Source organism: Gopherus flavomarginatus, chromosome 11 (genome assembly GCF_025201925.1).
Source record: "Gopherus flavomarginatus isolate rGopFla2 chromosome 11, rGopFla2.mat.asm, whole genome shotgun sequence".
NCBI classification, from domain to species: domain Eukaryota; kingdom Metazoa; phylum Chordata; order Testudines; family Testudinidae; genus Gopherus; species Gopherus flavomarginatus.
In genome coordinates this window covers 39,111,289-39,126,554 of record NC_066627.1, presented here as the reverse complement: position 1 = coordinate 39,126,554, position 15,266 = coordinate 39,111,289, and the positions used below count along the sequence as shown (strand labels likewise).

Genomic DNA, 15,266 nt, shown 5'->3' with positions numbered 1-15,266 from the left:
GGACTTTGGCATCTAAAGAGGCAGTTAAGTGCCTAAATAACTTTATGAATCTAGCCCCAAATCACTAGGCATAATGAGCAGGGCTATGCATGAAAACAATAATCTATAACTAAATTTCCCTCTTTGTGTGTGTCCAGTAAAAGACTTTTAACATTTAGGGGACTGGCTGGAGGAGGGGTCAGAGGTGTTGTTTTAAAAAAAAAATAAAAGAAAGAAAAATGTAAAAAGCCTTTTACAACTAATTTGAAAATGCTGTGAAGATTTTAGGTTTTTCAGGATTTCCCATAAGCCACGCTACATGTTCTTCCGTGATCTTGGGTGAACGTGATTAATTTTAAAACATCTAGTCCCCCCCCACACACACACACTTTCATATTTTTCAGGATATTCTTTAAATAAAACAAACATATGTATGTTTAAAGGCCTGATTCAGATAAATTAGGTGTGCATAATCTCTCTGATTGCATATGTAAATGCTCCCAGTTATTTGGTTGTGCATTTGCACTGATTGGGGAAGTCAGTCTTGAAGTTGAAATTCATGCTGGCTTCTGTACTGTCAGTCTGAAATTAATCACAACTTACATCAATAAATGATATACTCTCCATTTATTTGTATTTGACTTACCAGCATATTTTTCACATTTAGGAAGTGGCCTGATGCATACTTAAAATAAAGGTCCAAATCTGTGTTGCATCAGAGACACAACACAGAAGTTACAGGCCACAGAGCGTGGGAGGAAAGGTGGCTTTACCCTACCAAGTTTGCAAGGCAGCCAAAACAGCATTCAGCATAAGTGAGAGCATCCTCCAGGCTGCCTATGGACTGACTGCATCTCAGTGTCTCCACAGTGCCAAACACTATGGCTATGCCTCCTCCCACGCTCAACCCAATCCTTGCCTTGCATCTTATACTGGAGCTTGTGGGGGTGAGACACTATAAGGGAGCTTGTGTCATCCCTATGCTACTTCTACAATAGAGGATCTCACCCAGACCCTTTCAGTTCCTTTACAGCCCCATACACCACTGGAGTGCCATAGAGGCGGCAGAGTTGATCTCAGAATTCCAATCTGGGTTAAACCTGGGTGAACCATTCAGAAAAGCAAAGCAAACTCATCTGAACTGACTGTTCAGATATGCAAAGCAGAATATAGATATCGTGGGTCCGTGATCAGCAGTCTCAGATACCTCGATGTGATGACACCATTCTAGACCCTACAGACCAAAACCCTAAGGGGTGACATAGTAAAGCAGCCCACCAAGCAGAACTCAAAAGAGTTCTCAGACCACAGAAATTGAGAGTCTGACCTCAGATCCAGGACTACTGGTATAACAATGTTATGAAAGCAGATGCTAAGAAAGAGCCCCGTCCTATCACAATAAATTAAAAGTAACACCTGCAGTTAAATCTATCATTTAAAAAAAGAAGAAGAAGAAGAAGAAAAGACTCAACACTTCAGTGAAGAAGCAGGTACTACAGAAACACTGGCTGTTTTCACCATTTTTCCTCCCTCCTCCCCACTTATAATAGTGTAATAGTGTAAAACTTTTCCTGTAGAATGATATATAAGGCGAGCAGAGGCTCCTGCTGTTACGAGATTTGATACTGCCTTCATCAGCATTTGAGAGTCATTTTTCAGGGCCAAGAGGGAGGTTAATAACCAAAATTCTTAAATGTTATTAATGCAAAAGTGGAGTTACAGTATCATTTGTCGAGCTGGACCTCATTCCCCTGGATTCATTAGCACAATCTCTCGGCACAGTGACACCAGACATAGTAAAGGGGTGGGGCTGCTTTCTCATTTTTTGTAGCAATGCTGCCTTTGTTATAGCTATTTAAAAGCAACCTTCTTTCCCATGGGTATTTTATGAGAATATTAACAGAAAAGAATACAAAGCTATTACCATACACTTAGACCCATTCTTGCTGACCAGTGTGACTATATATCAATAAAGGCAGAGTGCCACGATTCCATGTTAGTCTCATACATCAAAGCAACAGAGCATAAAGATGATGCCTTAGTACAATACATCACCGAAGCCACATTACTCTAATGATATACATAGTGAAAAACTGACCAGAGGGAATATTAGCTGAAATTTCTGCCACATAAAATTGGTTTTGAATTATTAGCCATGCTGTTCCTAGAATCAGCTCATGAGTCAAATAAAGGAATAATGATGATGTGGCTATTTTTCTCTTCACTCTATTAGATTTAGTTAATATTACTATTATTAATTGTTATTATTATGACACAGATTATATCCCAGATTGGAATTTCACACATTTACAAAGTAGCCCTCAGGCCCTGACTCATCTAGACAGACAATGTCACCATTCTTCTTGGTAACTATGACATCATAGCACGTAACATCAGAAAGACTAAACTCCGTTTCTGAGCAATCACCTTCAAAATTTGCATTCACAATATGGATATATGCCCAGCACCTAAGTGAGAGGATGCAGGAAAAAAAAAGTTTTTCCATGATACATGAGGGTGGATGGGAGAGGGAGGTTTGAGTATAGCTGACAAGTTGGCCCAAATAATCCTCCAAACTTTAGGTACTACTTTTTGTGGCTACGATAGCCTTTGTTCTGATGCCATAGACTACAAGAGAGACAGTTCTACAAAACTCTCAGAAATGTCCTATAAAATATACTCTGATGGTAGAAATAGCAACTGAATGCATGTTACTCAATACTCCCATCAATAATTTGATAACCTCAGTAGAAAGAATGAAAGGTAGATCTCACAACCAGCCAGGTTCAGATAATCATTCAAGCTACACTGTGGATTAGACTAGTGGTTCTTAAACTAGGGCTGCCGCTTGTTCAGGAAAAGCCCCTGGCCTGCGGTTTGTTTACCTGCCGTGTCTGCAGGTTCAGCCGATCTCTGCTCCCACTGGCCACGGTTCGCCGCTCCAGGCCAATGGGGGCTGCAGGAAGCGGCACGGGCCGAGAGATGTGCTGGCTACCCTGCCTGCAGCCCCCATTGGCCTGGAGCAGTGAACCATGGCCAGAGGGAGCCGTGATCGGCTGAATCTGCAGATGCGGCAGGTACACAAACCGGCCTGGCCCGCCAGGGACTTTCCCTGAACAAGCAGTGGCCCTAGTTTCAGAACCACGAGATTAGACAATCTCTTTTGCTTGGATGGACACTAGCACAGAATTCAGCTCTGATGGACATTGATTAGGGACACATCTCACTGAGGAGTTCCTTTGTATTGCAGAGTGTCTGGATGAGGCAGAGCTGGTGGAAAATTTTCATATTTCTGGTGAAAACAGTAAAAAAAAAAGATCATTTTGTGATACGTTTTTGCTATTTTGACCAGCTTATAGAGTGGTTCACATTTTTTCAAAAATTCTAACTTTGGCCTAAAAGTCTTCAGTCACCTGTCGGAGAAAGGTAAACATCCAGGGCCATCTGAACTAGCCTGTGCTTAACATTGAGCACATGAAACTTCATGCAAACAGGGGTAGTGATTTGAGGACAAGGGATTTCCCAGCTAAAACTAGATGGGTTGTCAAGAGTAAGGGGCAGAAAAAGGAGCTGCCGTTATTTTGGCTACAGGTTGGACACACTAGTCGAGCTGAGTTGGAAATGGTTTTCTTGTCCCATGAGAATTTTTGAGATACCAAAAGAATTTCCCATCCTGAATTGGTTGAAAATTTGAAAAATTTTCACAAACACGAAAAAAATCTAGCTAGGTCAAATCAAAACATTTTCTTTTAGTAATTTTGAGAAGTTTCATTTAGATTTCAATTTATTAATTATTATTATATTAGAGCTAGCATCAATTTCAAAGGAAAAGTAATTTCAACTTGGAAAACTGCAACTTTGTGTTTCAAAAATGTCAAATCAGAATTGTCAAAGTTTTGTTACTTCTTTCCTCCAATTTTGTTGTTTTGTGTTGAAAATTTTGTCAAAACTGACCCTTTCCTACAAACAGTTAAATAAAATGGTATTTTTCAACAAAAAGATTTGTCAGAAAATTCCCAACCAGGCCTAGTAAACAGGACTTGTGGACATTTTGTAAATTAATAAGTTATGCTACAGATGGAAAACACCCTCTCTCCATGTCAAATTTCTCTCCCAATGAAAAATGTGGATACTGCTACGCCACAGACTCTGTTACCACAGCTAAGGGGAAATACTAGTACTATAGCTCATCCTGGTGCATAATTAAATTTAAACAATACTGTTTGATAAGCATTGTTTATTTTTCATTTTTACGAGTGCACAGAAGAATGATAAACATGGAGAAGTAGTAAATTATAATGACGACACTGACTGTTTGGTGAGGGGCACTGAGAGAATACACTTCCAGATTCACTGTTGGTATAGTGAATGAAATCAGTAATTAAAACATTTACTCTAGATTACAAATGATTTCTGATGAAAACGTACATACTGCAGCACAAATATTCTGGATATAAATCATTATTATTGTGACTAATTTGCATTGCAGTAGTGCATTTAGGGCACTGCTTCAAATCAGAGTCCTGTCATACAAGGCACTGCACAAACTTATAGTTAGAGACAGACCCTGTGCCAGACAGTTTACATCTAAACCATGGGGGCAAACTAGCTTCTTGTGAACACACTTCTACTGGACATGAGGACATCCACTCCCAGGCTTGTTGACCAACATATTTACAATATCGAGCTCCACTGGCCACATGCATGGCTCACCTACAAATTCTTGTCCATTGTGGTCCCCCATATGGAGACATCCTGTAATACTACTCCATTTTGTGAAGGAAACTGCAGAATACCTTGCATGGATTCTTTGTGGCTTTGCTTTCCCTGTATTTAGACATCTGAGTCTTACATATCTGGAAACTGGGGCAGGTCTGGTTAACAGGCTCTGAAGTTTGAAAAGTTTTTGTTGGAATAACCTGGATTTCCCATGGCAGAATCTCAATGGGAAAGCATGGCTTGTGCACCATAGGTTTGCTTAAATTCTCATGGATTGGCCAGTACCAGAAGTGGGACTATTAATCTGTCACAGGATGAGCTGGCCCATTAAGAGGGTTGAGGCCTCAACTGAACCTGTATCAGATTTGGTCTGGTGGTGGTCACCCCATGTAGAAGCAGCGAGTGAAGTCACCTGACGAAGCATCAGGTGACTAGGAATTGGGCTTTCTGGGGGAATAAAAGGACAGTCCTGGCTAACTGGCTGCTTGGCCTGTGGATGAGAGTCAACTGACTGGAATATACCATTTAGCTTGACACATTTGGGCTTGAACTCAAAATGCAGCATGAGCAACCATACCAAAATGTTTGTGAATACCCAGAAAGACCAAGAACAGTTTCCAAAAATCTTGAACGGGAAGCGCATGTACATAGAGGTTTGAAAGGATGGCGGTTGATCTAGGAGTGCGGGTCAAGCTCAAACCTAAACAGATTTCAAGTGTATTCAGTGTCTGAGTCAAATCTTTCGCACAACTCCAAAAAAATCATAAAATGTAGTTCTAGATAGAACTAATGTAGCTTTCAGAAGTATATGTTGCACATTTTTTTATTTTAAAGTTACATGAAGATGTATTATTTCCTTAGAAACGTTTCGTTTTGGGGGGGGGGGGAATGTTGGGATTGGGGCTTGCTTTTGGGTTGTTGGTTTTTTTTAAACCAAAACATTTCTAAACAACTCAAAATATTTTCCATTAACATTTTTAGATGTTATTTTTACTTAAAAATTTAAAAAAAAAAAACAAAAGAAAAAGAAAAAAAAAAACTTTCAACCATGTCTAGTGTTTATTTTGTGCCTGCAACTATTTCCGGGTATAAAATTTAGCTGATTAAGGGTAAGATTTTCATAAGTACTCAGAACTGGCTGAATTCTGCTCCTATTGAAATCAGTGGGAGTTTTACCATTTAAGTGACTGGGAGCAAAGTGTGGCCTATACTGAGAGCTATTGTAAATGCCACACTAGCTGTCTGAGCTCCCAATTACATCCATAATTCAGTTACTTGACATTAGGCCATATCTTGCAACTTGATTTATGTGGCTGGATCCCTATGCCTTCATGGAATCCCTCTGAAGCTAGTGGTAGCCCTGTGGTATAGTGGTCCACTTGTGCAGATCCAGTTGCAGAAACTGATGTCTGGATTGCATATGTAATAAACTTGCAAATGTAAAAATGGATATCCTCTTAAGAAGAGAAGAAAATTTAGCCTTAAGCATTTTGGTTCCTCTTGGATCTCAAATCCAGTCTTAAATTCAAAATCTTTCAGGCAATGGTGTATATATGGCTGATGCTCTGTATTAATATTATAAGAGATTAAATTTGCATCAGTAATTGTCAGAACTGCACCATCATAGAGGTTACATATTCCACACAGAGCTAAAATGTATCTACTCTAAAAATATATACTGTGTAATCCCCACACAGATCAAATGGAAAATTATTCACTTTTCATTGCTTTTGCAAATTGCTTAATATAAATTTGAATGAACTCCTTTTTCTGGGCATGACGTACTACAAATAGCCCTGGGGTTTTATGACCAATCCCTTATAAATTATGTTGAGCATAGATACAGCTAGAGGCAAATAGGAGAGAATTCAGATCCAGTATTCCCTCATGATTTCCTCCTATGTGTCTCACAAACTGGATAAGAGAGGATCAGCCTCAGAAGCTCATCTGCAGTCTCAGGCACCTTGGAGGTTATGCACATAATTTCTGATTTTCAAACGTATTAAGCTTTTACCAGCAAAGATTATAAATTAAAGCATATTATTTTCAACTCCATGCCCAAGGGAATTACTCATGTAAATGTTCAAATGAACTGAGATGAGCAGAGCTCTCTAGAGAGAAGTGATTAGAAAAATTAAGGAAGTTCATTGGTCTGAAAAGCATCTAACAAGGGCCTTCATATTAACACGGAGCCAAATTCACTAACTTCAGCCGAGTTAGATTAAGGATGAATGTGGTCCTTTATGTTACCAAGAGTTTGCACAAACAATCCCTGCCAATATAGACCATTACAAGATCAACTGAAACTTGTGTCTAAAAAAAACCTAGCGGTAGGGTCATGGTTATGGCAATTATGCTTTAGACTCCACTTTCCAAGACAAGCACTCTGGGCCTGATTTTTGTTTACATTAAGGCCATTTTACACTCATTTAGCAGTGCAAATGGGTCTTAAAATACAGTAGGTGTAAATATTAACTTACTCACACTTACACCTTTGACAGTGCAAAGGGACCTTTAAGTGGCCTTAGCGTAAATGAGACTTGGGTCTTATCTTTTTATATGTCTGAACCGTATTTAGCTCACTATTCTTACCATGCTAATAATAAACTCTGGCATTGATTCATAAAGGAACTTAATCACATGTTTTCAATGTTGAAAAAGAGGGGACAAACTTTCATGAATTTTTTTCCAACTTTTCAACCAGCTTTACGGCTCATAAGTGCAACAGAGTTAAGACAGACACAAAAGTGAGCCCAGGATTTTGAGTATCTTGATTATTTACACTTATATTCATAGTAGATGAGTTGTCAAACTACACACGTTACAAAATCTATAAATTTCACTGGAGAGCTTGTCTTTGAAGTAGCAGCAAAGCTAAGCATCTCTGGCCTCTAAACATCTGTGGGAGCAGTGTAGAATTCTTAATTCAATGGGAATCGGGGTAAGTTTACATATGGCCAAATCTTACCTTGTGATAGCACCTAAAATAGGCAGCACGCTCATCTGAAAACTTCTCCAGTCGTTTTGGCCCTTTGCTTGAAGCTTTCTTGAAAACTAACCAGCATCTCTGATAAATCTGGAAGCACAAAAGAGTAAGCTTGGCATCTCCAATGACTTGAATATCACCGGTATTTGCATAAAATGTTTTCTTTTTGATACTTCTGCATGTAAATTATTTATAAGTCACAAACTAGTTGTTGCTTACGGTAAAAATAAAAACATTCTTTCCACCATGGATCTTAGATAGGCTTGCTTAAATCAGAAGAAAGAAAATGAGGGTTTTGAAGACAGATCCAGGGGGAAAAAATCATCACTGGCCTGATTTCAGAATACAATGGCATGAAGAAAAAGTTTCAGACCAAATACTTGTCTGAACATTTTCTTTAATGCTAGCCACTAGAGGGAAAAGGATGTAAATCATGGACTTACTAATGCAAGATAATTTCAGTTCCCAGGGGATCAATACTACAGAGAGAATAGTTGAATGATTTTTATTTAGATATACTGCATTATTGTAATGGGAGTAATTAAAATAGACATAGGATTCAGTTTTGCTACATGCACTTCAGATAGCAACTTCATAAAATCTTCATCAGAGCAGACAGGCAGGTACAGAGCTTTCTGTAACAAAGACAGAAAACTATGTTTCTGAAGGGATTTGAAAAGTTACTGGACAACACAAAGGCAAAATCATTCATTTATCCTGGAATCTAGAACCAAAAGTTGCTCCCAATGAAGTCAACGGGAATTTTACCAGCATTTAGCCATTAATCATTCCCACATGTTCACTGTATTCACCTGAACTTATTTATTTTTGAGCTCTTCTTCTGCTTAACAGGACACCAGGGAAGTTGAAGGAGTATTTCATAACGCTCCATAAACCCAACCTTGACCCACCTGTCTCTCCAACTACTGCTCTATTCCCCGTAATTTGTTCACCTCTAAATTCAATTGTGCCACTTACTGATTATCATTAATTGTACTATGATAGCATCTGGGAGCCAACCAAAATTGCCACACTTTCAGAAATGTGTGGCTAAATTGGAAAGAATTCACACAACCGCAACAAAAGTGATAAAAGGTTTAGAAAACTTGACCTACGAGGAAAGGTTAAAAAACTGGGCATGTTTAGTCTTGAGAAAAGATGACTGAGCAGAGGACCTGATGAAGAGTTTTCAAATACGTTAAGCAACTAACTATCAAAGCCCTAAAATTGTGACACCCCCCCTCAAAACGCAGTCACAAGAAAATTTCTAATTGTATGATTCAAAAACAAAACTAGACTTTGAATGAAAAAAAACATGTATAAAGATGACAAGGAATGTTGATATGAAAGAATCATGTTTTCCATACCTCCCCTTCCCCTTTATAGTAAGTTAAATGTAGCACAGAATAACATATATTTACTCATAACACTCAAACAGAAAATAAAGAATTATTAATGATAAGATTAAGAGCTTTGATAGCTGTATTTTTAATGATTTGTAATTATGTACAGATGAATTAACACAAGCCATGGTTTTGGTTAGCATATGCATGGTTTTGGCAATTCTTTTACATGGAATTGCTAATCTGCTTACAATGTTATTGCTGACAGAAGATAACGTTGTGTTGGAAGATGTAAGTAAAAAAGAGTCACAAACAGGAAATGGTAAATAAATAAATTAAAAACAAACACTTTTTCTAGGAAGACCCAGGGCACAGTGATAAAAACAATCTGACCCACAAACTGCAAACCCAGCAGGAAAAATACAGAAGATGAGTAACTGAAGCTCGCACATGTGTAATACACAGGTTACCTAAAATCCAAAGGGCTGATGTGCTAAAAACCAATGGGATAAAGATTAAATAATCTGTAATGTAGAAATGTATAAAAGACCTAAGTGAACATGGACCCAAACTGGAGGACCACCAGACCAGAAACTGAAGAACAAGACTAAAGGACCAGACCAAGGGAGAACAGAAAGCAGTGATTATTATAAAAGATGGAAGAACTTGCCGGAGCCCCAGATGTGGTAATTTGGGTCCATTTATAAATTCTGTCTTGTCTGTCATTATTTGCCTGGAATAAATGTGTGTCTGGCCGGACTAAGTGACTACAACTCTATCTGAAATTGTACAAATAAGGCAAAAATTGATTAAGCCTAAATTAGGTGGACTTGTAACTCAATTTCTCAACTTTTACTCTCAACAGCTTTTATAAAGAGGAGCATGATTAATTATTCTCCACGTCTACTGAAATTAGGCGAAGTAATAATGGACTTAATCTGCAGCAAGGGAGATTTAGGTTGGATATTAGGAAAAGCTTTCTAACTGTAAGGTTAGTTAAACTCTGGAATAGGCTTCCAAGGGAGGATGTGGAATCTCCATCACTGGTGGTTTTTAAATCAGGTTGGACAAACCTGTCAAGGATGGTCTAGGTTTCTTTGGTCCTGCCTCAGTGCAGAGGGCCTGATCTGATGACTCTTTGAGGTCCCTTCCAGCCCCACATTTCTAGGATTCAAAACTATTGTGGCCCCATTGTGCAAGGTACTTTACAAACACAGACTAGTAAATAGTCCCTGCCCCTGAGAGTTTATTATCTACATTTTAGAGACAAGTAGGCACATGGTAAGGGAGGGGGAAGTAACACAAGTAGAGTGAAAAACGTGGTGGGCTGAGAGCATCATGTTAGTGCCATGGGTTTTCTACACTTCAAGGGAGTGTTCTGTTAGGATGGGGATTAGCTAAATGGAAAGACATGGGAAGGGAGGGGCAGGAGGGAGAAAGAGCAGGGAAGAAAGAAGGAAGAAAGGAAGTAGGCATGAGAGGAAGAATTGTCCAGTGATTAGGGCACTAATCTAGGATTTGGGAGAGCCAGATTCAACTCCCTGCTCTGCCACCAACTGTCTGGCACAGGGCAAGTCACAGACTGTCAGTGCCTTAGTTTCCAATCTGTAAAATGGGAACAGCAGCACTTCTCTACCTCAGATGGGTGTGATGAGGATAACTGTACTTAAGATTATTGTAAGGTGCTCAGATATGGGAGCCATGTAAGTTCCTTAAACAGAAAGAAAGTGGAGTGAGGTCCCGGCTTTGGGGTGGGAAAGTAGTTCTGGTTCCATACAACTGCTTCTCAACCCTCTTCAGTGTGAGGGCTGTTCTAAACTTAACCCCTCAATTGAGCTAGCTATGGTGCTCAGCAGTGTCTAGACTACAGCATTATAAAAGCAACACTGCAGTGCAGTAGCTGTGCTGATGTAAGATGTGTAGTGTAGACAGCCTGATTCACCCTTGTCCACTACCAAAATCCTCTCAGAGGTCTTTAGTTACTCCATTATAGCCAGACCCCAGGATCTCTATTCTTTCCTCCCACTCTTTGAACCCTCTGTTGTTTCCAAGAAGGTGGGCGACACATGTTTTGACTTCTTCTCCTTCCTTGACTCCATCCCCTTCTTGTTTTCCTCCAACCTCGGATTTCTCCTTCAGTATCTTTTTAGGTGAGTATCTTCTTTCTCCTCAGCCACCGTGCATGATGGGTTACAGAGGCCCCACCTTCTCTTCTTTACATACCATCTCTCTCATCCATTCACACAGCTTGAACTACCATTTTTATGCTCATGACTTTTAGATCTATTTTCCTCATCCAATCCTGAACCTCAGTCTCTCTCTCTAAAATCTCCCTGTGGGTGTCTGGTGCAGTGGCTCAACCTGAAATTTCCTAAGGTGGAGGCCATTGGTAAGACTGGAGCCATCCAGGGCTTCACCTTCACCAGAGAGACCAGGACTACCTGGACCTCTTCCCCACTCCTGCTCTTTCCCTCTGAGATCTCTATTCCCCACTCTGTCACTATTAACATCCTTGATGTCTGAAACACATCATCTTGGATGCCATCTTCAAACCTTGTTCCCATCCTCATCCCCACACATATATTCAGGTTGTATCTAAATCTTCCTCCACACAATTTGTAACATCTATCCTAGCTTCTCTCCAGACAGCTCAAAACTCCTGTTCACACCAATAACATCTCCTGTCTTGATTACTGTAACCTCCTTCTCACTAGCCTCCTACCACTACATACCTTGCACCAACAAAGTGGCAGTTTTGGGTGCACAATCAATGCACGACCAGCATTTAAGAAGAAGAGAAGAGTTAAATTGTAATCAATTCAATAGTGTGCATCACTTAAAAACACAGAGCAATGCCAGCAACTGCAGCATTCTTGAGATGAAATTGTTTTCAGCAGCTAGACAAATACAAGCAGAGTTACAGACTTAGAGGATCCAGAAGCTGGATGAGCAATTTCTGCCTTATTAAAATAGCCATTAGATTAAGTATAAAGGTTAAATGTGATTATTTGAATCTGGAAAGTTAACAGACAAGGGAAATGTATTTATTTGTTGAGTGTAACAGCTGGGAAGGTATTCTTTTTTAAGTCAGTAATATTAATAATTTTTATACATTTATAAATCCTGAGTATGATGCTCTGTAGTTGTCATCTTGTATGTATATTTGTATACATAATACCATTGGTGTGGATGGCACTTTACAGACAACAACTTTTACTATTTATAAACATAATCATTGGGTTTATCTAGTGCACTATTCTACCGCCAGCATGGACAATAACTAGTGCTTCAAAAGATACAGAGCAGGACACTGTTCCTGCTTCTTTGTCTGGTTCTACCTGGGGTTGATTACCCCGGTGCAGGCAAAAGACAGCTATAAGACTGCCTTCTAAGGATACTCCAGCACACCCCAGCATAATGGGAGTGGGACCAGGAGCAGGAAAGTATGCTGGGGGCGGAAATGTAGCAAAGCCCAGAGATTCTGGGCAGCTCTGCAGCCTATAGGCTGCTTTATCTGAGAGGCCCTCAGGGCTATCTACCAGAGACCATTGCAACTTAGGGCCAAGAGTGTGTGAAAAAGGCTTAATCACACCTTAGTCCATCCTCCCTCTAGGCTGCAAGTCCTGCACTTCACCTCTTAAAAGTGCAGCACAATTTCACTCCAGGTGTCCTTGTCTGATCTGCATTCTGGCACTGTCTATGCTCTCTGAGGTGCACTATCAGATGAAGTGGGGAGGAGTGCTTTCTCAAATAGATCCCACCAGTGGAGACATGATGCCACATTACATGGATCATTAATCTGCTGTGTGTCAGAGGAGATTGTCATGTTATCACATGATCGAATGGGCACATAGTTCTTGATTTCTCTCATTCTGCCACTGGGAGTTATGGACACATATTTAGAGGATAGTGTATCTGATTATGGAAACTCCCCAACTATTCTAGAGCATGTGGATTCAGATTCAGTCACTAAAAGTACACTCATTTTCACAATGCAGTATTTCAGAAACCTTTTGGATCCACTTATTCGTACTCCGTTCTTAACATCCACTATATAAATTACAGCTATTATGCATGCTACTGACAGATACGCAATGGATCATGGGGAAAATGAAAACATTTGAAGACATCCATCACTTTCTCATGATGCTTCCAAGCAAACAGCCTCAGAGAAGGATGGTCTTGTGCTTAAGGTGCCAGTATAAGAATCGGGAGAGTCAGCGTTTCTTGCCAGCTTAGCTACAAGTTTCCCATGTTATCCAGGGCAAGTCATCTGTGTACCTTAGTTTCGTCATCTGTAAAAACTGAATGATAAAATATTCCTATCTCACAGAAGTGTTTTGAGGATAAGTTTGTTCATGAGGTGATCAGGCAGTAAGGTCAGCACCACTACATTTTTTAAATGAAATGTTTGTGTGTATTAGATACACACTTGTAACAAAATGATCTGTTTACTGTGCAATTATACAGACTCCATAACTATAGCACAGTATTTCTAAGTAATCTTCAGAGCCTGGCAGGTTACACCCTAAGTCTAACTAAGGGAACAAAGAATACAGCTCAGACGCAATAAGAATTAAGGGGCCAAATTCACCACTGTTATTTGCATGCAAGACTTGCCTAACATTGAAGGTAGCCATATGCACCAGCAGAAAATCTGACTGTCTTCTTGGGTCAGATCTTGCTTTTGACACAGCAGGATGTTGATTGCAAAGAACAATGGAAGGAAAAAGTCTAGAGTTATTTATTATCATAGTGCTCTTGCCTGAGTACCATAAGCTTTACTAGTTAAACGTAAGAATAGTTACTTACAGGCTAGCTCTGGTGTCACATTGCAATGAGAACACTTACTTTGTGCTGCTTTCTACTTGAAAGAGTCTCAGATGTTGCTTATACTTTACATCTGGGAATGTTTGAGATGGTTTCTGGATGAGAGCAGGAGGTTAGTAAGTAATTTTCTACATTACTTAGTTTCAGAGTTTATGGGACCAAGTCATTAAGCTGTCAATTTACTTAGGATAACCTTCCAAATCTCAGACATTAAGCAGACATCTTTATGATACTTTTAAAAGGTTAGGAAGAAATATAAAAGTACTACTGAAGATAATGTCTTCTAGTTTCCTTTGATCTAAGTTTGAATTAAAGCCTAGTGATTGAATATACACACTAATACAATTTAAAGCCCAAATTCATGGTAGTAAAATATAGGATGTAGGACAGCTTAGTGTAGAAAAATTCATAAATGGATCCATATGTATTTTATGACCAACAGATGTCTACACAGATTAAACCTAACAAAATACAAGGGCAGGCAGGTAATGAAGACAAGAACTAGAGGCCATGTTATGAAACAAGAACATACAGAAAACTCAGGCAGAACTATTTCATGCGGTGGATTAGGATATTTAGATTGTAAACTCTTCGGAGCAGGACTATCTTTTACACTCTTTGTACAGTGTCTAGCACAGGGGTAGGCAACCTATGGCATGGGTGCTGAAGGTGGCTCGTAAGCAGATTTTCAATGGCACTCACACTGCCCAGGTCCTGGCCAGCAGTCTGGGGGGGCTCTGCATTTTAATTTAATTTTAAACATTTTAAAAGCCTTATTTACTTACATACAACAATAGTTTAGTTATATATTATAGACTTATAGAAAGAGACCTTCAAAAAACGTTAAAATGTATGACTGGCACGTGAAACCTTAAATTGGAGTGAATAAATGAAGACTTGGCACACCACTTCTGAAAGGTTGCTGACCCCTGGTCTAGCACAACAGGGTCATGGTCCATACGCTATGGTAATTACAAATAATAAAAGAAAACATTGCTGGAGAAGATCACCAAACCAAATAATGTTAATCGCATTTAAGAAACAAGGGGCATTCAATTTATGCACTCTGCCTGACTGAATTATCTGACATCTCTGATGGAAACACTAACTTGGGGCCTGATCCAGAGTCCATTGAAGACAATGGGAAACTTTCCATAGATTTCAATGGGCTTTCTATCAGGCCTTTGGAAACCAATCCACAGTGCTCACTGTGGCTAATTCCCAGGGAAATAAATGAGAAGTTGGCTGGAGTAAAGACTTCAAGATAAATCTTTGGACTGAAACAAACTGGGATGGGGTTGGGTTGTAGGGAAGAATTTCACACAGTCTGGAATTACATTAAGAAAATATAGCACACTCTTTGGGCCTGTTATTTTGAAAGTCGTGTGTATGTGAAATCGATTAATATG

General features: G+C 39.4%; 1 protein-coding gene across 3 annotated transcripts in view; it reads right to left on the bottom strand.

Annotated features, from left to right (window-relative positions):
* Positions 1-15,266, bottom strand: part of DOK5 (docking protein 5) — an 88,176-nt gene that overhangs the window by 35,853 nt on the left and 37,057 nt on the right. For all 3 annotated transcript variants that reach the window (XM_050918219.1, XM_050918222.1, XM_050918221.1), the window contains exon 2: positions 7,667-7,774. In XM_050918219.1, the coding sequence (XP_050774176.1) occupies positions 7,667-7,774 (108 nt within the window). The remainder of the gene's footprint in view (positions 1-7,666; positions 7,775-15,266) is intronic.